This window comes from Paramormyrops kingsleyae, chromosome 2, assembly GCF_048594095.1.
Source record: "Paramormyrops kingsleyae isolate MSU_618 chromosome 2, PKINGS_0.4, whole genome shotgun sequence".
In the NCBI taxonomy this organism is placed as follows: domain Eukaryota; kingdom Metazoa; phylum Chordata; class Actinopteri; order Osteoglossiformes; family Mormyridae; genus Paramormyrops; species Paramormyrops kingsleyae.
This window is the reverse complement of record NC_132798.1, coordinates 25,527,501-25,553,540: the sequence shown is the minus strand read 5'-3', so window position 1 is coordinate 25,553,540 and position 26,040 is coordinate 25,527,501. Positions and strand designations below refer to the sequence as shown.

The window sequence follows — 26,040 nt, the reverse complement described above, 5'->3', positions numbered from 1 at the left end:
GTCCTGTAGTATCCATACTGGCCTTTCCAATTGGCCACGCGCTCCGCAGCCTCCATCTGATTTAATTAAGCTTGACTTGCGTTAATCGATATGTGGCCTCACGTAGACAGACGTTTACCAGCAGCTCTTTATCTTTGTAAACACTGTGCCAGTGAGGGGGAGATGTGCCCCCCCCCCCCCAAGGTTATCAGGATGCACGTGCTGTAGTAGTCAGTATGAAAAATGCCAATGGGGGGGAGGGGGGGGAGGTCGCAGCCATGCTGCTGTGTGCTTAAGCGAAGCCATTTCTGCTTCACGCCAGAACAAAATTACACCCTCAAGCTGCCTTCAAAAGAAGTGTTTGATAAGCAAATAAATAAATAACGCGCCGTGCTAATGATGTAATAATGAGTCGCTGGAGCAGACCAGGCCAGAGCCCAGGTGATGTAATAGGCAGGGGAGCATTTAGCTGCCTGCGCCTCTCACCTGTTACTGTACAGGTGCAGTGTGATGAACCGCATGCTGCCATTGTGCTCCTGAATAACCCAGTTTACTGGCTTAGTAAATAGGATCTACAAACATGCCAGCTTAAATTGAAGCCTGGAATCTTAAAAATCACACTTGGGCTAGCAGTGCGGCCCGAATAACAGCCCTCCAGCCCGCCACTAGTTACCCAAGCGGAGCACTGAATCGCAGCAGAGTGACAGTTGTGATGCTGTGACAGTTCATTTTGACGATGGCAGTAAGAGGAAACTGCAGCTTTTCCCCTTTTCAGTATTCCGCACGTAGCATCCCGCGCTGCGTCACCAGCGGGCCCATCAGCAGGTGCTGTCTTATACGCGAGGTCTAGAGGAGGGCCCGAGAATTTAGAGACCACAGTCGGGTTGGTGCTGGTGGTGCCAAAGGAAGGCGAGGAGCAGCACAGAGCCTGCCTCTGATCTCACCGAGTCCGTGCACTAACAGTGCTCCTATTGATGCTCTGCAGAATGGGCAGGCATGCCTTAAAGAGCCAGAACCTTAACAAGAAGGCAGAAGGAACTACCAAGCTTTTTCACCTGGCTCCGCCCACTCAATATTTGGTGAATATTGATCCAATGGTGAGGCAGCTCTGTACCAGCTCTGGCTGGGGATCCAAATCAGTTGAGCGGTTAGTTTACTGCTTTGTCCATGTGGCTGTTTTGGTTTCACTTATCCATGGCAACTAATATGTCTGCTGACGGGGCTAAACTCAGGGAGCACTGTTTATAGTGAAATTACAGCGCTCCTCCAACAGGAGATCGTGGATGTGGGATTCAGTGCTGTAGCACAGAATGCTGCTCCAGGTAAACACTGATTGAACTCAAATCGGACAAGCATCTGAACTTGATAGTTTATTGAAGATGTTTATCTGCCTTTCTCAGGTGAGACATCGTTGGTGTGAACTGGTGGTCAAACACAAGCACACAGCCGCGTACAAGGATGTGGAACGTTTTCTGCTGCAAGATCAGGTTTGTCGATGGTGCTGCATGAAAACACACACAGACCTGGTCCATAGTGCTATTAGTAAGGATTCATTAAATTAATTAATCACAACAGAAGACACACAGACATATTTTTGGCAGTGAACCTACTGAAGGTATATCAGACACCTTGTCTACTGCTGTAAGATGCAATTCACCAAAGTAGTACCTGAAGATGCTCATAAAATCAGAAATGCTCCAACACTGAGCCTTCTAATGGAGACGGTACCTGCCATGGTAGACAAGGAACTGAACACTGCCATTTCATACCTTAGGATGGGTCCCCCTGTATAGAGCTGTAGGGTGACACGTAAACATGTCCGGCATGATATTAGTCAGTAAGCGGGGCACGTTCTCCTCCGCAGTGCTTGGCAAGGATTAGCATCGTGCCCTTCGTACATGTTCCATGATAGAAGTACGTATCCTGGATCTTATCTGACTCTTTTCAAAGAACAGTAATGCAAACCAACAGGAACTAATGGCTGACAGTAAAAGGGCCTGGACTCTCAATCTGATTATAAATCCCTTTGAAATGACACTGGAGTGCCATGTTACATTGCACAGAGTAAGCCAGTCCCAAACGGGTGCAAAACACTGCTTATGACAATTTTCCCATGGATAAATATAAAGCGGAATAGCACATGAATGGAGTTTTGTGTATACCTACATGCATGTATGCACCCATATCTCTGAACAGCCCCCCCCCCCCCCCCCCGATATATACATGACTACAGTGATCATTTCTCGGTTGTCAGCAGCTGCCAGGAGGTGACTGGTAAGCAGGACAGATGGGAGGGTATATTCATGACACCCACGCGTTTATCAGCCTCAAAAACCAACATTATAGGAGGTTGCGTTTTGGGGTGTGGGAGGGCTCTGGGCTTGGGGTCCACAGGGCACCCCTACATGATTTATGTAGCCTGTGGGGTAATGGTGACACCTCAATGACCAGAATCCATCACCACCACTGGGGCAGAGGAAGAAGAGACCGGACTTTTCAACTAATGATCCACGAAGATGTATCAGAGGAAGGGGCAATTGTCCGTGACTGATTGTGTTTTTGCGCATCCAGCCGATACCCACTTTAGCTTTGTAAACATGCCAGAATAGGAAAAACTAATTAAGCAATAGGGCTACATGTAACAATCCTCTATGATCATCTTCAACTGCACTTAAGCCACTTATCAGGGGAGAAGGCAGCTTTTGGTGTCGTTTGGTTGTAAAAAGTCATTTAATCAGCATTGTGATGTACACATGCTGCCCACTCAGTAATAGAGTAGCTATGTGTTGTAACAGAGTGATGCATGTGTTGCTTCACTAGAGTAATAATTCTGGGTTCTGGCGTCTTGCAGGCCATGGGTGTTTACCTGTATGGGGAGCTGATGGTCCAAGAGGATGCACATCAGCAAGCCCTCGCAAGGAGATGCTTCTCTCAGGCCCAGGAGGAGATGGACCCAGCTGTGCGCAAAGTGGTGGAGGAGATGATCTACTGAGGTACTGGAGTTACTTGCATTCAGAAAGGAAGGGGTTAACTGGCCCGGTGGAACTGTGGGTGTTTCTGAGACCTAAGCTTATTCATAAGGCCTCTGCAGAACAGAAGTATTATGTCTGCCTTATGCTGCTTATGGAAAACCGCAATGACGTTCCCCTTATACCAGTAAACGCGGCACATAACAGGGGAAACCTTTCAAACAGATGTGGGCCTATTTTTAAAAAATGCAGATGTGCTGATGTAGATGTACCACTTTGCCTTTTTTTTGTCCAAAGTGACACTTACAGGAAAGTATTTCAGAGCTTTTAGAGACCAGAATGTTACAAAAAAGCCCTTTATAAAGAGTCTGAAACTGAGGTGACGGTAGTCCGACAGTAGTGGCCCCATACTGTCACATTTCAGAGTGGAGGAAGGCCTTCTGAAATCTAACTACATTTCAATAACAGTAGCATCTTGCTCATATGTGTCATGTAGTAGTGTAAGAAACACAACCTTAAAAACAAACAAAAAAAAATGTATACAGTAAAATCCCCTTATAACGAACTTCAGGGGACCTGGCAAAACAGTCCGTTATATGCAGAGTTGCTGTATGGCCAGAACACAAGTACAGGACACAATTTACTCATGCCACACCCCAGCAGACACACTTGTGGTATAGATTATTATATTGTACATGTAGTAATACAACTTTACCTGAGCAGATGGGTGACTATTAATAATCCCGACTATGTATCTGCGCTGGATATCAGCATTTGATTTTTCATTTTACTGTCACCACAGTGCTCACACGTGCTGCCCTGAGCTGAGCAGGACCACCTTGTTCCCTTCTGTATCAGGGGGCGGGCGGAGCAAAGGAGTGTTTTTGGAGCTTTTAAATAGGATCCTTGTTTTTCACTTTGCCCTTATTAAAAAGTCTACCCTGAAGTCACTTGGCTACATTTCTTTAAAATTCCTCTTGAAGGTCAGACAACTTGCTTTCCGCAGTTTCACTGAAAGACCTTCACGATGCGTATACGAGAGGGGAGGAATTTGGAACACGTTCCTCAAACAAAATTGCAGATGAAAAGGGTGGGCAGGGTTTTTTCCGGAGAGACTCCCTGCAAAACAAAACATCTTTACGGCGTCTGCTCACTGCCGTTTACCCTGAAATTCTTCCAGTAAACCAGTGTCATCAATAGCTAAAATTTGTGGACTTTTCAAGTCCATGGGTTCATTGGCCTCTCTGAAAGCAGGGGGGATATTCTAGCTCTACCCCAAAAAAAAAAAAAACACAGGCTGTTTATATGGCATATAATAAACGTGGTCATAGGTAAACGGTGAACAACTTCAGGGAAGACAACCAACTCCCAGCAATTAAATACATCTTTGTGACAGACCTTGAGTGGCGAAAACAATTTCTTATCAAAATTTAAGACCGCATCACATAGGTAGAATGTAACATGGTCAAAATTCAACACCACAGCAACCCCCCCCCCCCCCCAACATAAATTATTTATGGTAATTGTGCCCGTCTTTTTGTTGTTGATGTCCTGCTGCAAAAGGTTGTCATCATTTTTATTTGCCTGGTGTATAGAGATGTGTAGAGGAAAGAATGTGATGTGAAACCTTTAACTTGTATGTTTATGTAACTGATGGTAGCACCATCCTCAGTGCACAATACACATGCCCCATCTTTCCGACCGCCATCTTTTACTAGTCCAGGGAGATTAGATTTAATAGGAGCTGAAATAAATATGACTTGGGAGCAGATCTGTACTAGAAGTAGCTCATTTTCAATGTATGTATTTCCCTTGGCTGCATTTAGAGTCCCTCTCGATCTGGGAGCGACAGTTAATGAGTGAAATATCCCGTTTAGCGGTGCGTGGAGAATTGTAGGAGAGGGAGATGGGGGCACCATGACTCTCCTTTCATGTCGGGGCTGTGTGGGTTCCTGGCGTGCTGATTTGTGACTTAAGATAAAAATCACATTGCCAGGGATTACCACATAACCACGACCTTGCCGGCTGTCATGGCAACCAGAGGCACCTTTAAAAACACCTTTTTTTAAAAAAAAAACCTGATGATCCAGAAAGGCATCCCGCTGGAAAAACAAAGAGCAGAAGCTTGTGGGGCCCACATATGGCCTGTGAAGCAAGCGCTCGCTCTCTGCTCTGGAGCGAGTGAATCCCCTCACTGGACAGGTGCAGAGCTTAGCTGATTGGTGAACAGTGATTTATTTCCTCTTTGTTCACAGTGGCTAAGTTCTGCACCTGAGGAGGGCCCACAAAAACAAGGGCTTGAGCTGGGGTCTGAGCGGCAAGGCTCCATCTCCATGGAAATGCGTCAGAAGCTATTGTTTCATTCTCTCCATTCCCGGACATACGCGATTATGACTAAATCTCACACATGCAGAGGAATTCGGTGCAGGACTCCTGACTGGAGGGACTGGGGGGAGATTTGTTTTCAGACTTCTATCAGTTATTTTTTTTTTTGCATGGAGAGAGGTGAAAAACATTTTTTGACATGGGGGCAATATTTTGGCACATCTAGATTGGTTTGCTGTGTAGCATCGCACTTATTTAGCCTTTTAAATGAGCTGGCTCTTTTTTGTAAACAAACATACCACCAACACCCCCTCCATGGTTACAATGCCTGAACGAAGCAGTGAAAAGAAACTGCTGTATCTGTGCTAGCAGAGCCCAGTGTGCGTGGGAGTTCCAACATTAAGCCACGCCCCCCTCCCTCTATTTGGCCCCCGCATCTCATGCTGGTTTACGACTGGCCATAAAAACAAAACATTCTCACGCTGGGACTCACTCACAAGTATGAGGACATCACGGCAAACTTCCATAAAGATGCAAATATAAGGGCCCTTGGGATGGGAAGGGAGTGTCGGGGGTACAGAGCCATCAGCCAACGGTATCACACACATCTTAGGTACAGCCAGTATTCACTGCAGTTCTGTTTACTTATGTGTTTTAAAGTGTCAATAAAAGGTAAGCCAACCCTAAATATACGTTTCATGGGGCTGATCTTAAACGCGACTCACTCTGGAGGCGGTATTAGTGATTAGCGTCTCTGTAGGTCTCGCTGTTGTCAAACTTTACATCCGTGCTTTACATTCGTCCCACAAGTGGAGGAGAGGATTTTGTGCTGATCTTCGTTCTGGATTAAACGGCAGACTAGGTGTTTAATATAAATAACAGCAGGCTGGTCAGCCGCTGCATCCATCACTGTCAGGTGCTGCGTCTGTTTGCTGGAAGGATTAACGTTGTGTTTGTCATTTTCCTGTCTGCTCTATTTTGATGAAGTCATACATCAAGGGCACTGTGTTTTAAATTATTAAATGATGCTTTCCATAACCTGCTTGAGGAGCCCAGTTATTACTGCAGCCTGTGAAATCCATGCCCTTGAACAAACATTACGGATAATCCTGGTATCCCCGCAGTCTGCACCATTCAGTCCAAGCCATGGCACCACATTCGTCTGATGCATAAATACCTATTCATAACCAAAAAAACTCCAAATCGTATGATGTCAGTAAGGAGGCTAAACCACCCATAAAAACCAAACGTGGAGAGAGAGCACATGAAAGCGAACGCTGGTTTTGCCAGTTTAATAATATAGCAGCACTCTTAACCAAAATGGCTAAGTGTTGACAGATGTCTGCCTCCCAGAGCAGACACATCCAAGGCCATGTTTACAGGTACTATAAACGACTAGGCCTAAAAGCCTTTACAGAGGCCATTATGATCAGACCAGGGCTCTGAATGTGATTCGAAAGTACGGCAAATGGAAAATGAGGTGCTGGACTTGAGTGATAAAACACACCTCTGTCCAAGTCCCCAAACGAAGAAGCTAATTAAAATGAGCACCAATGAGGTAACAAGGTTGCGTTGGGTAGCAAGGAAACACTCGTGCCCTTTACGGTGCGATCTGCCCAGATGCACCTGGCTGTTATTCTGATACTTAACTGCATTACCTCCTCCGCAGAGCATCTCCATGAAGACACCTGGGCTTCATTTGTTTCCACCTTTTCCTCCTGCCAGCTCGGCCTGGAGCGTGGCCCAGGTGTGGCCCCGACTCCTGCTGTGCCCTGCGACCTGCCAGCCCAGAGGACCAGGGCTTAGCCTCCTGTGCCTACTGAGCTGATAACAGTTCTACTTACATACTGGCTCAGTTCAGCAGGAACAGGAGTCTGGCCCCAGACACAGCCTGTCCCTAAAAACCCCAGCAGATCCATACAGCAGAGACTCATGGTTTCCGTCACCCAGTATGGAAACAGGTTATCCTTCCAGCAGATGTTTAATTACGGCCATTATGAGAAACACGCACCCAGACCTCATTCTTTGGTTAAATACTAGAAAATCAGCATAAAGAACCATCTGGTTCTTTATGGGTGCTCTTCCACCGCACCAAGTACTGTCACTTTTCCATTGACTTCCGGTCGAGTGCCAGTACCAAATGTTCCAGTACCAGAAGTGCCAAACCAGCTGGGGTACTTCTTTGGTACTTTGGGGTGGGACTTTTATTTTGTCGATTGGTTATGCAAATAGCCTGTCTCAAACACAATACAACCTCAATTTTAAACAGTTGCAAACTCAGAAAACAACAATAAACAAAGTAAATTAACTAGATCAGGATGGCATGGTAAGAAGTAAAAAAAAAAGTATTTTGTTTAATACACTACAACAACAATGATTTTGTTGGAAAAAAAATACTGGGGTATTTAGAAAGCAAAAAGGAATTCATGAAGTTCTCACAAACCATCTAGGAGTGATTTAAACAGCAAGGATGCTTAAGCAGCGGGAGGTAAACTGTAAACTGATTTGTAAACATATATGAGATTTTCTATAAAAGGAATAATAATTAAAAGGTAGCTAAGTTTTTTTTTCTTGCATGACACCATTAAAAATGTTAACCTCCCTGCACTATAATGTCCGTACAGAATTGAAAGTAAGAAAAAGCCTGATCTTAATCTAGCTGACTAAGCAATGCAAGATATGCATGTGCATAATACTGCACGTCCTCCAGCCCTATAATACACTGCAGCCATTTTTGGAATTCAGTAGAAAATACCCACCTAGCATTGCCATGGCATTTGGCGCCGGTACCAGTTTTTACAGCTGTGGAAAACCAACAACTTCAAGTACTGTACTTTTGGTACTTTCTCGAGTACCAAAAGTACGGTACCTGGTGCGGTGAAAAAGTGCCCTAAGTTAAGTAAAAAAAAAGTCATTGCTCTTCTGGAGTGAGCATCTGTTTCGCTTACCTTGGCTTTTAAGAGGCAGAAATTGATTTTAAAGGAAGAATACGGACGTAAATGTTTCTAGCATGAAACACATTATGAAATCCTATACACTGGCTAGAGTTAGACAATCATTCCTGTTAAATTAAGAACTGAAGAGGAACCAAACTCACCAAATCTGTGGACCCCCCCAACAATGGAACAATGGACAGTGGATGAGGCCTATAGCAGATTAAAAGACCCCTACTGCAGGCCCTCTTCTCCAGCCAGCGGGGCCATGTTCCTGGCTGTGTACGAGGAGGCAACTAGACAGCGCTGCCTCGCTAGAGCCGTACGCCTCGGGCAGACTGTAGGGGGCTCTGGGCTGCCCGTGACACCTGTCTCTTCCTGTCTTCCAGGGACTGAGGCAGGCAGCAACATGGAGGAGAAAGCCATGGCTGGTCACCGGCGTTTACACCCTGCAAAATCACCCTACGGACAAGCCGTCAGCAGGTCCACCGGCACCCCATGGTGGAGCTATGTTTTACCTCAAATAATTTGGTCCTGTCAGGACCAGCAAGACGCCAGCCACTGTGAACATGCACTGTAGCTGCTGTAAAAGCCTACCTGACTCAAGATTGTTTGGACCAGAGGAAAAAATAATAAAGTTTTCAGGCCAAACCGAAGCGTTCCGCTTTTCTTTCCACCTCCAGACACTGAGGCGTGCAGGCTAAAGTGTTTACGTGGCTGGGAGGTCTGACAGGAGCCCCGGGGGGAGAAGCCAGGGGCTGGGGGAGTGGGGGGGGGCTGCAGAGGTCTGCTCCTAGGAGCCACCGTTTGGCCACAGAAGACATGCATCACGCTCTACCACCAGGAATGGGAAGCGAGTTCCGAGGCCAGCAGGCCGGCTGCTTCCTTGGATGGGGCCAAGAGTGTGGAGAGGGCTGGGGAGGGATGGGCTGGGCCGGGGAGGGAGGGGCTGGGGCAGGAACTGGCCACGCTGAAGTTTAAAACCACCAAATCGAGAAAACCAAAACCGTCACTAGGGAGACGGGGGAAAAAACACTCTGAATTGAAATGCCGGATTTAATCATCCCTTTTATTTTCTAAAGTCTGTCGGGAAATCAAAGTAATGTTTAAAAAAATATGCAGTCTACATTTTTATTGCAGCAGGATAAATTTCACGGGAAGAGACGGAGCGACCGCCCTAACCATTCCCGGCTAAAAACGGTGTGTAGCTGGAAAACAGGGCGTTTGGCAGGCTGACATCCCGGGGACCTCCGGTGGTAAAAGCGATGGCAGACTGCTTAGCATCTGTAACAAGGGCTGCATTTTAAAAGTCAGGGGGATTCAAGGTTAAAAAGCAATTCCACCACAAGTCTTTTAATCCAGCAGATATCTTACGATGCACCTGAGACATCTGAAGAATGTGCAGCCTCGACGGAGAGGCCCTGGGGCACGCCGCTGTTGGTGCCCACCCGTACACATCGGAGAATGTCCTGAATTCTCCTCAACCTGGGATTGGCTTCCCCTCCACTTAATCCACACTCAAAACCGGTGAGGAGTGTGATGGCATCGTGAACGAACTCCGAATGCACCTTCATCTGAGGAAGAAACAAGACACCAGGTCACATGAGCGTAGGGTTGTTCTGCTATGCTGCTGCGGTCGGGGGGGGGGGATATCCCGTAAAGGCCTCCTTTGACAGATAAAAGGAAATGGCTAATGACACGTTAAATGTATCATTGTGCCATCTGGGGGTGGGGGACAATAAAACCGGGAATTGATAACAAAACAAGACAAAAAAGGAGCTAAAAGCATTAGCATAAGAGTGACAGGAAGTTTCCTTTTTGCAGACGAGCCGCAGTCCCTTCCTACCCTGAATGTCCCTACAGTTTGTCCTTCAGCCGTCGGCAGCCCTCGGGAGACGGACACTGGGGCGTGGGTGACACCGTAATGGGCCCCTGTTCCACACAGTGCTGGTTTTGTTTGTCAAATGAAAAGAACAATGGCCCTTTAAGTTCCGACGACAAACGTCTCCTGGATATAACCGCACCACGGGCCTGGGACAATGCATGTGTGTCAGCAGTGGCCTTATCCCCATGCACGGAAGTCACCACCAACGCACGGAGGCCGAACGCTGGGGGGGCCTGTCGCGACAGCGATTGTTTATTGAGCGGAATCGACGGCCCCTGTGCTGGCAAGCTGATGGTTTCTGGCTGAAGTGGGGCCGGTTAGGAATGTTTCCTGTCAGTAGGACTCTGCCTGTCCGGGTCCAACCCTAATCACTGGCAGTTTGGACACAGGCTGCCAAACATTCAGTGTCTGCCCTGGAAAAATGTGTTCCAGGCCTACCTGCTGGTGAATATGCATGAGCGGGAAAAAGCAGCAAAGGGCTGTTTGTCGGAGACAGGGAAGCAACGCACTGGGTGTCGGGGGGGGGGCTCACCACGTCAAGCAGCTCCACAGCTGCGCTGACAGGCCCTGAGGAAAAGGCGCAGAAGCTGACCGAGAGCCGGAGGAGGAGGCCAGCCGTGGAGGGGTGTTGAGAGTGGGCGGTCAGCAGGCCCCCCAACACCTGGACGTGTTCCTGCTGACGAGGCGGTGGGGGCGGGCAGGCACTGCAGAACAGAGCTCTCAGGTGGAACAGGGCCGCCTCAGCCACAGCCTGCAAGTGACCCAGAGCCTTCAGCAACACAGAGAACCACCAGCCTGCTGTCACCCCCCAGCTAAAAAATCTGCCTGCTGTAGCATTTTATTCCATAAAATTCAATGAGATTGATCAATAGTTAAACTATATGCAGCTGGATGTGACTGGAGAATCCTGGGTTTGACTGTCACCTCAGCAAACACACTGACACAGCTGTTTGACGTGTAGAGGCCATGAGCACATCTGGCCAAAGGCAATCAGTCATTGCAAGGGTGAAGGCAACACATACATAATGATTACACTGTCCCAGTGAATTGCCAGCATCTTGATTAAACATAAAACATGGAAGACTAAAGGCTAAATTTTGACATGTTAAATGCTGGATATTGAATGTTGTACTGCATACAGGATTTCAAAGCCTAGGAAATCCTGGGAGAAAGTGCAGACATGTAGAGAGTGAGAGACAGACAGGCAGACAGACAGACAGGCAGACAGACAGACAGACAGGCAGGCAGACAGACAGGCAGGCAGACAGACAGGCAGGCACAGGCAGGCAGGCAGACAGACAGGGAGGCAGGCAGGCAGACAGGGAGGCAGGCAGACAGGGAGGCAGGCAGACAGGCAGGCAGACAGACAGGGAGACAGGCAGACAGGGAGGCAGACAGACAGGCAGGCAGACAGACAGACAGGGAGGGAGACAGGCAGACAGACACACACAGACAGGCAGGCAGACTCACTAGTGCCTGGGTCCTTTTATGCTCATTGTCATCTGGGTGATGATAGAACATCAGCAGCCAAACCAGAGGAGCAGAGACCTGGGGATCAGATGTGACCAGAAGCTGGCACGCCACATCCACCCAGTGCCCATTCTGCACCAGCAAGAGCCAGCGGTCAAATGGACCACAGCGCCACCTGGATGGAGAGACAAGCCAGTGCGGCGACATGGGTCACAAAGGGGAACATTCCAGTTCACAAGGAAAAGAGCATAGCAAGGGAACAGTATTTTTTTTTTTTCGTTTCCACTTGTTTATTTATTTTTCCCAAGCTATTTGGTCTTCATCTGCCGAATCCCTTTCCAGGTCCCCTATACGTGGATGAGGACACCCTGTTCTGCAGGCCTCAGCTGCTCCTCCCTGCCCAGCACCATCCTAATCCCCACACAGTATTTACATCAGCCAAATGCCATGAGGCCCAGTCCCTACCGCCTGCCCTGTCTGTCAGGGGGGGGCGCAGACAGGCACGCACATCTACTCCCAACGGGAACTGCGTCAGCGCCGTGCTCACGAGGCCCGCGTCCCACGGCGCCTCGCCGGCTGCCACAGCCCTCCCTCCCACCCCCGCCACAACAGGGCCCACCACACATTTTCCCACCATTTCAAAACGCTGGGGAATTTCACAAGGATCCCTAAATGGAGCCGTTAATTTAATGCAGAGAGTTAAAAGCTGCAGCTGGGCGGGGTAGATCGGCGGCGATTGCTCTCCTGAGCCTTATCCCTTAGTTCTGTGGTAATTGCATGCATTTTTTTTGGGTGGGGGGGAGGGGCAATAAACTGCCTGTTGCTCTACCATCCCAACAATGGTTAGCAGAGGGCCAGCAGAAAGTCAAGTGCATTCATAAACCCAATTTAGATAGTAGGGAGTTATTCTCTGTGGGTCTCAAATGTGGTGAAACTGGGTTTTGTGGGGGGGGGGGGGGGGTTGTTTAATTAAAGACTCGATTCATTAAGATCAGCCGTCACCGGTACTGTGGTTAGCAACATGTTCTACAGGCACATTTTGGTGCGGAGCAGTGAGCGGAAACACACACAATACACACACAGTTTACAAACCTCACCAAGTGCAGACATCACACGTGACTCCACAGCCAATGGACAGACCAGTGGAAAATTACAGGTACCACACCATTCAAACACAGCAACTATGCGGTTCCTTATTTGCTTATTGGTTGTTTTCTAGTCCACAAAGCAGACCAGCACTAGCAGATGGACGGATGGTTGTTTTCTCAATTTACATGCGTCCTGAAGTAATAAAACATTCAAATGATGCAGTGAGGAATGTAAGAAGCAGGGAAGCTCCGCCGCTCACCTGGCGTCTGCTGCCTCGTTGTGCCCCCTGGGCATCTGAAGGCAGCGGCCGATCCAGAGCAGGTGTGCAGGCCACGCATCCTCAGGCAAATCTGCAGGTAGGAGGACATCACACGCGTGTGTGCAGCCTCACACGCATCACGCGAGTCACGGAAATATGCGCTGCACCCACCATTAAATATAATCTGTTCAAGTTCAGGGGAATAAGAGGCATAGGGTGGAAAAAAAAGCAGTCAATTATGTACAAGTAGTATGGCATGTAAGCGAGCCTATGTCACGGCAGCTAAAGTGAGTGTTAGATCATACCCATGTGGGGGTTCAGAGCCCCCCCACTCCCCATCCTCCTGAATCCAACAGCCACTTCATCTCAATCTGAGAGTGAAATACTGCTGCTCAGGGTACCGTAATGTATACAGGAAGAGCTGAATTGAATTCCCCTCCTGAAACTTTTTCATATTGAATAACAGAATGTGAGTGGCAGCCATATATGCTTCCATAGTCATCAAATGTTTTGGTTTTTTTTTTACTGGGAAGGCAGGAAGTATGATCTTGAAAACTTTGAACAGAACCTCTAATGCTACAAAGAAACCAGGATCTGCTAGAAAGCTCAACCATTACCCTACAATTAATACAATTACCCTACTATTAATAATGGAAGAGTTACTGTATGTTAGGAATTTAAAACAGGAGGCAGGCCATGGGGTTCCCTCCTAGGACTGTACCTGCGGGACGCTGCACCAGGGCCATGAGCACAGACACAGGGGTGCTGGGGAAGAAGGCCGTCAGGGGCAGCCTGTCCTGCAAAGACGCGGTACACCGTCACTGTCCCCATCACCAGCGACGCACTTAAGTGCTGATACGCAAATGTCACATGCTGATTACTGTCTCTGCGCCATTACGATTGCATTTGCATACATTATTCCTGATCTGTTAGTGCCCTACAATTGAAGTTCACTGGGACCCTCTGCAGGAGATCTTTTTTCAAAATGACCTCTGATTACTTTCACTTCAAAATTTTAAGGTGACCGAAGTACTATGTGTGTGTGTGTGTGTGTGTGCGTGTGTGTGTGGGTAAAACAGCACTGGCTGGGTGAGCCAAGTAGTGGCTGACATATCATGCACCAGACACAGGGGGGGGCTGCATCACACCTAACCTCACAGTCAGTCAGTGTCCTGCGGTCTGGATATTTAAGTGTGACCGAGACACGCCAGCAAAGCTCAGAATCTCATCCACGATAAGCTGCTGAATGACCGCCTCTGAATGACCGCCTCTGAATGACACTGATGCCTTTAGGGGTCTATATGAAGCACCCAGCTTCAGTGGATTTAAATGATATTTTTTGATCTACCTAATTTAATCCAAGATGAAACAAGGAGAATTTTTTTTTTGGTACGACACAATTGGAAACAAATATTTTAGTCAGACAATGACCTCATCTGTTCTCTGCTGTCAGATCTTCTCCTTTCTGTGGCCGTCTAACTCTTTTGAAGACGATTCCCCTCAATCCCACTGTGGTTTGGAATTACAGACCAGACTCTGTTCTCCATTCTCTCTCCATAACTGTAGAACTTGTTGCCACGAACTGTCCACATTTCTTTCCTGAATCAGTGTGCGTTACGCCAATATGAGACTTGGTGGAAGCAGCCCACCCTGCGGTTTCCGTGACTCCGGTTTATTCTCGTGTCGGTGGACCCACAGTAAATCATCAAATCCTCACATCTCCGCTTAACCTACAAATCAAACTGGCTGAGCTACCCTGCTATGTGGCTTACCTTCTCTGCCTGGGTCCTTCCCCTGTGCCTAACCTTTTTATTGGTCTACCACAGAGATCAGTACCGGGTCTCCAAACTCAATTCTCCGTTTGCGAGGTGCCACAGTTTTGGTCATTTCCTCTCACCCCACTGCTCTCTTGATGACACACCCCCATACCTGTATCCAGACACTCACATCATTTCCCAAAATGCCACACAGGCTCATTCACATTCCCACCAAATGGCAGAACTTCATCGACTAACCTGTCAGATTGTCCAGAGTGTACTAGACAGTTCATCACACCACCCTTCTAAAGAACTTGATCAGCAAAGTTGTGTACAATCCCCTCAGGAACAAGCTGACACAACGTTTATCTGTGAGGATGGGGTTGCCAGGGTGATCCAGTGTGCTGGATCTGGTTTGTATTTAAGCCAGACAGTTCAGTTTCAGCACAACTGGACCGTGGCATATTTAGCCAAACCTCTTCAGTCCTCAACAAGCCTTTTTGCTAAGTCTTTTTTTCCCTCCTACAAGGACTTTTTAAAGCCTTTTTTGCCACTCCCCCATACTGGCCATAAAACTGGAATACCTTGGCTATTGTGGGCCCATGGGCAGCTTTCCCAGCTTGGTCATGGAGCTGTTCAGGGCTGCCACTGGCATCTGGATGACTCCTCTGCTCAAAGCCTTTATCACCCACCTGTGCGCCCGGGACAGCGGCCTGCGCTTGGGCAGACTATCTGTAGCACTGTATCCTCCCTGTATCTTAATGTCTGCCTTTGCTTTGTTCCAAGGGACAATTAATGCCTCTGAAAAGTCTCTGCCAATCTTGCTGTTTTTCTCCCCGACCCCAGAAATGTACAGAAAACCCCCTGCTTTCATATTGGCAGATGGTTTAAACATGCTACTCAAAGTGTGTTTAAGATTTATTTAACTCAAAGACTTGGCTGTCGGTTGTTTGCATTCAGCACCGGCTTTCTGGTGATAAAGTTTCCAGTGATGAAAATAATAAAGCAAAGAATTCATTGAGCTGTGCAGCCAGAGGGGTGTGACGGTCCATTTAAATACATCAAACGTTTCAGGCATTTAGAAAGTATATTTTAAAAGTCCATGGTGTTGAAGACTGTTGATGGGCACCTTGGGGATGGGAAGCGAAACTCAAAAAGGCATGTGGACAGACAAACCCCCTGGGGGCGACCCCTTCAGCTGAGCGCGTGACACGTGGTGCATCTCCGCTCTTACACATCAGACTTCACAGAGAAGCACTGAGCTGCGGCCAAACAAGATAATGTGGTGCCATCTAGTGCTCATTTCGGGTTAAATATGAAGTACAAGAAGCAACTAAGCCATCTGTGGACATAGAATATAAAGAAAACACTTTAATCTGAGTATATTTTTCAAAGTACTAACTCTTTCATTCATATATTTTATGCTTCTCCCCCTCCCCAGCTGTGTAACTGGAAACACCCCAGTAAAAGAGCCACAGACCCTACACACTGTGAGCAGGGGAGTCTAGTGTCAACTCAGGACAAACACATGATGTCTATCAACACATTATAATGAATGTTTTAAGGGTTGTAAGAAAACAGTGAGGTTATTATGGTGTGGACTAAGCATTTCTGGAGCAACGCTGTTTGTCTGAAAAGGGGGTGTGAGATAAGGATCTGCATGTAAAAATATGCTGTAGAAGTAAAAGGCAGTGGAAAGGCTTTAAAATGAGGGGTAAGGTTTCATATGTAGAAATATGAGCATTATGTAGATTATTATATGTAAAGATGAAAAATGCACTGTGATGTTTAAATTACAGAGTGGGTTCAGGTTTTACACATAAAAATGGACAGGTGGTCGTCTCACATGACGCCTCTCGCATAAATCACGTGCAGAAGAGCAGAGGTTCCTGCACACTGAATCCGACATGCAGAAACAGGAGGCTGAGGAGCCCGAGAGCCAGAAGGGTGACATAAAAGCGGCCTTGTGTGGGCAGGCTGGCGTTTATGATGCCTACCTGCGGCTCCACCTGTCCCCATGCCTGGAGGAAGCAGCGTGTGAAGGCTTGGAGGAGAGAGCGCAGGGCCCGGCTCCCAGAAGCCCCCCGCAACGCGGCCCTAGGACAGTCAGACAACAGCAGCCTATCGTGAAGACCAAGCATGCAAATAACCCTGTGATAAGCAGCTGAGCGATGACAGCGGTAAATGAGCACCAATCACATGGCTGCTTAATGTTCAAACCCAGTGGCTAATATAACCTGAGGTAGGACATTCATCAGTACTCATCCCAGGCATATCTAACCCTGGGGCCACGGATAAATGGCAGGCACACAAGGCCTCCTCAGAACATCTAGAGAAGTAAGCAGTGTGTTAGGCATCAGATCTCAGATGAATTATGCTTCCTTAAGAGGAGGCAACATACGTTCACTGTGGTCCAAGAGTAAATCTGACACTCACGAAAGGATACAAGCTCAACACAGACACAGGATGTCTCTCCATCTGCCTTCATGGCAGCTGAAGAATTCGGGTTCATTCTGAGGTGACTGAAGTCATGTGAAACATGACACGAAGCGGCAAACCCAGATACAAGAAAAGACTTACTCTACCCAGATGGATGATGACCAATCAGATTACAAAATATGAGACAGGAGATTACTGGTCACCAGGTCATCACTCTGCCCTGTTTCAGGTCAAGGGGGAAGCAAGACGTACACTCAACAAGCAACAAATGCACAACCAGCGAGGTACCATAAACAAGCAATCCACTATACAACAAACACACAATAAACAAACAGACAGATATAGACAGACAGACAGACGGACGGACAGACAGACAAAACACTGTGGGCAAGTATAAAGAGAGAGAGAACTCAAAAAAGAAATTAATGCACAACAAAAATGGAGAAGGGCATTGAAAAGAATAACTACAGAACAGTCCTTTCAGTCCACAACAGCACCCTGTGGATCATGAAAGAAACATAAAAAGCAGGTATGATTTGTTTTTAAAGCCTTGCTTTGTAAGAGCAGGTGTTTGGGAGGGGGGCAGGGAAAAAATAAAGGTGGAGTGGTACAAAGAGCACAGTGAAATGCAGTCCTGCTGTTAATGAAGGAAAATCAGAGGAACCCCAGCCTTCCACATGAAGTGATTGGTTAAGAAAACACGTCTCTGTGAAACGCTGCCTGTGAGGGAAACGCCTCACAGGACATTTGAGTGAGGGCTACCTGCATGTCAGACCAGGGCCATGGCAAAAGGGCAGATGGCCTGAAATGCGGGCATATAATCAGGGCACGGCTGCAGAGCCGAGGAGCCGTAGGACGGAGCACGTGAAGGAGGAAGCTCGCGGCTCACTGTGAGGTCACGTCCTCACAGTGGGCTCTGCCAGGGTGCTTTGCTCCTTTCCCGTTTTTCGGCGGTAAAAAGACATGTTGTTACGACCCTCCGTCTACTCAGACAATTCAGCTCTGGTTTCATGAGCAGAACATAATTTTACAGACCCATTTGCCTCTTACCTGAAAATATCACTGACCACGAGGAAAAGGGGACAAGAGAGGGCAGAGGCTCTTGGCTGAAAGGAGAGAGAGAGAGGAGGGATTTGTTGGATTTCAAAAAAGCAACTGAAAGCATCATCAATACTGCCATTTATTTACTACTGTCTTGCTTTCGGATTTACTAGCTACAGCAGAATCCCCTGGGACTTTTGGATTAAAAGGGCATACTCAGTGACTACCTGCTGTCGTGCTGGGGCTGCGTGACACACATGCGTCTTGTTTGTTTAAAAAGAAACTATACATAGAGGACAATCTAAAATGCTTAAACATTCGCTAATTCTACATGCAAAGTGAATACTGTGGATGTGTATACACTAGAGGGCAGCAGAGAGTTAGTGTGGCATCTTTAAAACCAACACGGGTGCCTGAAGCTGAAAATGTAGGCAAGGTACTTAAGGTACGTAACCTTAATTACAGCAGGACAGATATCCCACTGCACAATTACAATTTAAATAGCAAAGTTATTTTTCAAAATGAGTTAAACAAACAAGTAACAACCACAGATAGAACAGTGCTGTAGTATACTGGTCGAGCTACAAAAATCCAAATCCAACGCAGTTGTTGCTCTGGGGACCCAGAGAGTCACGCCCTCACACAGAGCTCACTGATCACCCTGCACCCAGTGTTAATTTTGTCAACGAAAGTTTTTACGATATGTTTTCGTTGAGAGCTTTTATTTCATGACTAAATTGTAACGACAACGTCAATGAAAAAATGTTTGACAATGAAAATTACGGCAAAATCTCTGTTCGTTATGTTCAGACAAGTAAAGATGAGATGAAACGAATGGCTCTGTTTGGGCTGAGAACCTAGATCACAGTAGCCACGTCAAAGCATCGGTTGTTATTCTTTTTAAACAATGAATTACATACATATAAATCTGCAAGTGCACGTACCAATCCTCACTGTCTCCATGCATCTCTCTCATTGGATGATTTGTTTTTCCCGCTTGGTGCATGTAAGCACAAATGCCAGCTTCCAGTATAACTAATGATACGTTCACAGTACAGAGTTTTAGCCCCGTTTTTCTGCTCGCCATCAATTTTTGGAAATTGCCGACAAACCCCCCAGATTGGAGGAAAATTGGTGCTCAATTGCTATGTATGAACTGTTCACAATGTGACCCGACACTTCGGCAATGCGATATAGACAATCGTCAGATATCTAGCATGGTAAATATCTGGACCTGTCAGCAACGCCAAATCCCGTAGGGAGCCTCCCTCTCCTCTTTCTATTGTGGTTAGAGCCTGTTTGTGTGGCTCCCTGAAGGTAGTACCACACAGCATTGTAGGAGATCTTCAGTTTCTTGGCAGTTTCTCGCATGGAATTGCCTTCATTTCTCAGAACAAGAATAGACTGAAGAATTTCAGAAGAAAGTTCTTTGTTTCTGACCATTTTGAGCTTGTGATCCAACCCACAATTGCCGATGCTCCAGATACTCAACTAGTCCAAAGAAGGCCTGTTTTAATGCTTCTTTAATCATAACAATTATCATCTGTGCTAACATAATTGCAAAAGGATTTTCTAATGATCAACTAACCTTTTAAAATTATAAAGTTGCATGAGCAAGCTCGACATTCCATTGGAACACAGGACTAATTGCTGCTGATAATGGGCCTCTGTACATCCATGTAGATATTCCATTTAAAACAGCTATTGCAAGCTATGATAGTCATTTACATTAACAATGTCTATACAGTATTTCTGATCAAATCTGGTGTTATTTTAATGCACAAAAATGTTTTTTTTTCCAAAAGCAAAGAAATTTCTAAGTGATCCCAAACTCTTGAATAGTAGTGTATGCGTACCAGGGTCGTCTTGGACAGAAGTGCCTCCCTGAAACTAAACCCAGATAAGTAACCTGTATCCAGTAAACAGAAGGAAAGACACAAAGGATTAATGCTTAGCCCTAAATGCCGCACTAATGTCCCTTTTTGTCGTTTCAGCAATTTAACTGTATTATGTGCTTTAACCCGTCTTCAAAAAACAGAATGTAAATTGTGCAGACAGGTTTTGCACACAGTTAAATGGGTGTTTGATAGGTGTTTTGATGCCCTAATAACAAAAATGAAAAATTGAAAAGCAAAAGTATGTGTTGTAGATGTATGCAGAAAATAAATACGACCTGTGAAGGAAATATGATTGCATTGCACTTTTTCTAACAAACTTTAGACATTCATTTTAATATATGAAAGAAGTCTGGTAAGTCAGCAACACATTCGCAGCCTAGATAACTAAGCATCATAGGGTGTGCTTACGTATAAGGTGTGCTTAGCGTATAAGGTGTGCTTAGCGTATAAGGTGTGCTTATGTATAAGGTGTGCTTATGTATAAGGTGTGCTTAGCGTATAAGGTGTGCTTATGTATAAGGTGTGCTTATGTATAAGGTGTGCTTATGTATAAGGTGTGCTTATGTATAAGGTGTGCTTATGTATAAGGTGTGCTTATGTATAAGGTGTGCTTATGTATAAGGTGTGCTTATGTATAAGGTGTGCTTAGCGTATAAGGTGTGCTTATGTATAAGGTGTGCTTATGTATAAGGTGTGCTTATGTATAAGGTGTGCTTATGTATAAGGTGTGCTTATGTATAAGGTGTGCTTATGTATAAGGTGTGCTTATGTATAAGGTGTGCTTATGTATAAGGTGTGCTTATGTATAAGGTGTGCTTATGTATAAGATGTGCTTATGTATAAGGTGTGCTTATGTATAAGGTGTGCTTACTTCTCGAGGAAATTTATACAGCCAGGAGAAATATCCTTTGACAAAATCCATTTCAGTATCATGAACCTGTCTGAGAAAATTATAACTCAAAAACTGATCTGCACCATGGTAACTGGGGTTATCAGCCATGCTGTGCTCTGCATGGGTCTCACAGGTAGATGCGCTTCTGCAAGGTGAGATCTAAGTGTGTGCTCCATTACTCTATTAATATTCTTACCTATTATCACAGTCTTTATATTATCTACACTATATGAAAGACAACCAAACTTTGCGAAGCAAACTGTAAACAGACTTGGTGTCAGCAAAACTGATGTCTAACAGCATTCAAAGTAACGACTAAATTGGAGACTGAAAAAAGAGCAATGACCCACTGTGACCACTAGATGTCAGCATTGTACTGCGTTGACAATGAAATTCATGGCCTGCAACACATGCCTTATTACAAGAATAAGTCTAATAATTTCGCAGACAAATACTCAAAGTTCAAAGGTTTTTTCCCATAATATTTCTGCACTGTAGCGTGACACATGTTTTAAATCTAAAACGCATAGAATTTCCCATAGTAAAGATCAACAGCTGTCTTAAAAGTACTGTACACATTAAGCTAGGATTATAAAGCCAGCAGTGTTTCTAATTAATCGCACCCCTTCTTCTCGGCACTTGGATGAGTGAGGAGAGCCTGGAAGCGACTGAAGGGCCCACCTTGTGTGCCTGTCTCCTTCAGCAAACGACAGTCGGGTCTCATCTGACCAGCAGAGAGGCTGCTGGGAAAAAGGCTTACTGCCCCCTGTCCAGCCCCAAACCATTAAGCAGACAGACTATTTCCACCCCACCTGAACTACATGGGGAATTTCAGATAGCGCTTTAACCCTCCGGTGTTCCAGCTAAGCAGTGCTTGCCATTAAAAAAATCTTAATTTGCTGGTCCAATAAAAAAAAAAAAAAAAAAGTTATATAAACAGCGCCAGGTAGTATAATTTACCCCCCAGCCAGAGCGGAAAGGAGAAGGGGGAGGGCTTTCTTACGGAGCACGCGCTGTGCCGAGCGGCACCTCGCGGAACCGCTCAGCATTATGGCCGCAGGACGCAGCCGGGTAAAACCCAATATGACTCTACCACCCTGGGCCAGAACCTCAATAACTCACAGCAGAGGGGGAAGCTACTTTATTTTTTACATTTTCTTTTCCAGAGTTAATCACATCTAACATGATTGTGAGGAGCAACCAAAGGGATGGTTTAAGTTTAAAAAGCGAGTATAAGCAAGTGATTTGGTAGGATCTGTTACCCAGCTACGAGCAAGATCGCAGATCAGTCCAAAACCTGGAGGGGGTTCAACAAATTAAACCGGGAAACCGGCACGGCTTGGCCGTCCAACAGCAAGTCCATCAGCACTGTGATGCCGAACGCCCCCACCTAGTGGCCAGTAGTTTATCACAGCCGCTTCCCATCTCTGGCATGCTTTGGACAGAGAGCATGAGGCTTCTGCAGAAACATCTCTGTAATGCATTTAATTTTCCTCCAGTTCTGTGAACAAGGGATCAAAAGCACGAAAACTGGAATCATGTAAGAGAATGTTTCGGAGAGATCTTGGTGGACCCTAGTGGAAGCAGATGTCTTTAGCGAAGGCCTCCTTACGCTACGCTAACACTTCGGGAGGGTCAATTACGCCACTTTGAAAACATCCCGTCTTTTGGCAACTTGGCGGCTGGAGTCGCTGTTTATTGTTATTGGATTCAAACTTCTGAAAAGCTGAAAACAGGAACATGAAACTAATTTCACGTTTCCCGTTCCTGACTGCAATTTAAACAACCTCCACGAGACGAAAATGGGAAGAAATGTGTCAGGCTGAAGCGAGCCGGCAGGGCGACAGCTAGTGTTAATTTCGTCACCTATTTTTAATTTAGTCTTAGTCTTAGTCTTGTGCCAAATGTCCTTGTTAGTTTTAGTCATATTTAGTCATTCACATATCTTTTTTTGTTAGTCAAGTTTTAGTCGACTAAAAGTCTCGTCATTTTAGTCTAGTTTTAGTCAAAAGAAAACTCAAGGTATCTTGGTCAAGTTTTAGTCGACTAAAAGTCTTTTAATTTTAGTCTAGTTTTAGTCAAAAAAGAACTCAATATATTTTAGTCTAGCTTTAGTCAAAAAATTGTAGTCTTTTTTAAAATAACACATTATTACTGAGATTATTACTGATACACATTTCAGTAAAAAAAAAAGTGTTTCACATATCTCAAACATTGGTTAAATGTCATAATTACCTGACAAAATACACTTGTTGAATGATTTTTGTTGAATGCAAATGTTAAACGTGTCTGGTTTTCAATTTCTGATTTAGGAGACACATTCACAAATGATTAACCTGTTCTGAAGAGCATTTTATTTTAACCAACACAATTCAAAAGCTGGGTCCCAACAGACTCCGACTGACAACTTAAGTTACAAAGATGTCGTTTAAGGTTGGTGGTGTTTTCCCCGAAATTCTTTGTCCGCAATGTTTCCCGTCAGTTATGATGACACATTCTGACTTTTTGTCAGTATCATTGTACTTAAAATGCGACCAAATATCGAGCCTCTTCCTTCGACCTAGCATGTCGTCGTCGCTCGTCACTCGTGTTCGCTTTGTGTGTTGTGTGTTCAGCAGGAGTATGAGACCTGTAACTTGAGCAACAGCGCGAAGCCGCGAAATCGTTCTGAATATTTTAAAGCCGTAACAGCTGATGAAAAAGCAGAGACGATTGTAGACGAAAATGAAGAGAGATTTTATCTTAGTTTTTATTTTATGCAAAACATTTTCGTCTCGTCTTTTTTCGTCAACAATAATCCATGTTAATTTAGTCTTAGTCAGCGTTTTTGGACAGTGGTGCAGTCTTGTCATCGTCTCGTCTTAGTCATGAAAAAAAAGGTCGTTGACGAACATATTTCGTCTCGTCTCGTCTGACGAAATTAACACTAGCGACAGCGAAACCAACGAGCATGGCGGGCCTTCGCGTGAAAGGAGGATTGGGGCGGGAGTGGGGGGCTTGTGCGGATGGCAAGCGGGGGCGCTGATGTGGTTGTTCCCTGCGCAGCTGAGGATGATTTAAGAGCCTGTTCATTAGGGAGTGGAAGCCATCAGTGTCCCATAGCTGTGAACTTCAGCAGATCCTCCTGGAGGAACCAAACTGGCCTGATTGACCTAAAGCGTCCTCATTGGACAAATCATTTTCAATTCACTGCCTCCCAGAAACCCCGCCAGTGTTCACATAATATTATATACCATCTATTTCTACACGACCAGGTGACACAGTTTCATTAATAAACCGGTTTACACAGTATTGCACGCACCAGATCAGATTTGAGCGAGTCTGAGCGATATCCCACACAGACATACCAGTAGAGAGCCCGTGACCTGCTCCTCCAGCTCCTGCATGGGCGGCTGCGGGTCCGAGAGCACCAACTCCAAGAGCTGCAGCGTGGCTCTCTCCAGGCTGACGAGGCTGCGAGTCCACAGCGCCACCACCGCCTGCTCCTCCAGGACCAGCCTCTGACTGGCCGTGCGGCAGAGAGCAGCACCGGCGGACGAAGCGTAGCATTAGGGTCTCCAACCTCATTACCAAAAGCAGCCATGGTGGTCCGTGCAGCTCTCTGCAGATGGGCTCCTAAACTGGGGCTTTTAAATTGCCTGGTGTGCTTGAGTCTGAGGGTGTGCCTGCCCTGCGATTGCCTACAGCGTCCTGGCCAAGATGATTCCTGCCATATCCTCCTGAGACCCAAGGAAAAAAAGTGTCCTTCAATTGAAGGTTATTTGTCTTTGGAGGAAATAAGACATCTTTTTTAATTTCACAGCATGTCCTCTTTAGTGCACAACAAGAATAAATACGTTTCCCAACATCAGTGAAAAAATAAATGCAAAAATACAATGTCCACTACAATGGACATAAATGAATAGGTCGGGTCTCAGGAGGATATACCCAATGTTGCCTAGGATAGGCTTTAGCTTCCCCCCACCCCACCCCGCCACCCTGCAACAGATGAGAAGCTGGAAAATGGATGAGAAAAGATCTCTACTTTAAGGAGTTTATGAAAATCACAGCCTAACTTTGTCCAGAAGATAAGTTCATCACTGCAACCCAGGACATGCACAATTACACATTTTTCATTTAGCAGACACTTTTATCCGAAGTGGAGTACGACTGAGGAAGCAGGATCAGCCAGTCGCTGGAGCAACTGGGGTTAAGAGCCTTGCTCAAGGGCGCAGTGATGACATCACTCTGCCAACCATTGGATTTTAACCAGTGACTTTTCCATGAAGGGCACATTTGTCTAAGCCACAGAGCCATACACCATACTCCAAAGAGTCCAGCAGTTCCAAGGCCGCTGTGCCACATTCACCAGCACACCAGCTTTCTGTCTCTACAGCTGCCAGCTCACCTCAGCAGGGCCTCATTCACGGCATGCAGGAAGGCCTCACTTGGGGCTGCCTTGGGACAGACGGAGGGGCACTCAAGCAGAGCACCAATCAGAGGGGCAGCCTCAGGACACGTGACCAGTAGGGTACAGGAAACGGACAGGCCGTGGATCCTGTCACATGAACATCTGCAGGTGTAACACAAGTTAGTCAAGTGGAATAAGAGTTAGCTGTTTATTGATCCAAGAAAGTTTTTTTTCCACTGGTGTAAAGCATGAGACATCCAGGCCTTAGTGAGCACACACCACACACTGCCCTACCCCCATTCATTTAGGGACTGTCAGACACTCACACTCCCCGAGTGTGAATTTCACTGCAGGAGGCTTTCCTGACATCATTCACCAGCAGTGCCACCATCTGCAAAGGAGAAGAGTAGCACAGTGAACACCCACACCTCACTGCAATTCCACTGCAATCCCACCCACCCACACTGGACACTGCAATACAGCAACAGGATTATAACTTTGATCACTGGAATACTGGTAAAACTACAGGGACTCAGAATCTGGCTTGGCAAGCTATTTTAAAGACAAATATAGTAAAGATGAATACGCTTAGGTAGATTTAATATTTAACACCCTGGTACCAAGTAATATTTAACACCCTGGTACCAAGAACAGTTACCAAAATCTTTAAAAAAAATCCTTTCTTAAACACTTAATTTCAAAATGAAATAAAGA

At 46.0% G+C, this 26,040-nt stretch overlaps 2 protein-coding genes across 8 annotated transcripts in view; one reads left to right on the top strand and one right to left on the bottom strand.

The window, feature by feature from the left end:
- The window catches only part of aopep (aminopeptidase O (putative)), a 63,151-nt gene extending 54,294 nt beyond the window's left edge, over window positions 1-8,857 (top strand). For all 4 annotated transcript variants that reach the window (XM_023802892.2, XM_023802895.2, XM_023802894.2 and 1 more), the window contains exons 15-17: window positions 1,380-1,466; window positions 2,831-2,972; window positions 8,596-8,857. In XM_023802892.2, coding sequence (XP_023658660.2) covers window positions 1,380-1,466; window positions 2,831-2,971 — 228 coding nt within the window. In that variant the 3' untranslated portion in view covers window position 2,972; window positions 8,596-8,857. The remainder of the gene's footprint in view (window positions 1-1,379; window positions 1,467-2,830; window positions 2,973-8,595) is intronic.
- A 399-nt stretch (window positions 8,858-9,256) lies between these two features.
- The window catches only part of fancc (FA complementation group C), a 35,795-nt gene continuing 19,011 nt past the window's right edge, over window positions 9,257-26,040 (bottom strand). For 3 of the 4 annotated variants that reach the window (XM_023803157.2, XM_072708587.1, XM_072708584.1), the window contains 11 exons: window positions 25,653-25,717; window positions 25,324-25,488; window positions 24,284-24,440; window positions 18,156-18,211; window positions 16,664-16,763; window positions 13,631-13,706; window positions 12,910-13,000; window positions 11,562-11,736; window positions 10,624-10,842; window positions 9,588-9,780; window positions 9,257-9,502 (listed from right to left, as the gene is read on the bottom strand). In XM_023803157.2, coding sequence (XP_023658925.2) covers window positions 9,384-9,502; window positions 9,588-9,780; window positions 10,624-10,842; window positions 11,562-11,736; window positions 12,910-13,000; window positions 13,631-13,706; window positions 16,664-16,763; window positions 18,156-18,211; window positions 24,284-24,440; window positions 25,324-25,488; window positions 25,653-25,717 — 1,416 coding nt within the window. In that variant the 3' untranslated portion in view covers window positions 9,257-9,383. The remainder of the gene's footprint in view (window positions 9,503-9,587; window positions 9,781-10,623; window positions 10,843-11,561; window positions 11,737-12,909; window positions 13,001-13,630; window positions 13,707-16,663; window positions 16,764-18,155; window positions 18,212-24,283; window positions 24,441-25,323; window positions 25,489-25,652; window positions 25,718-26,040) is intronic. The other variant, XM_072708586.1, reaches the window with a different exon arrangement.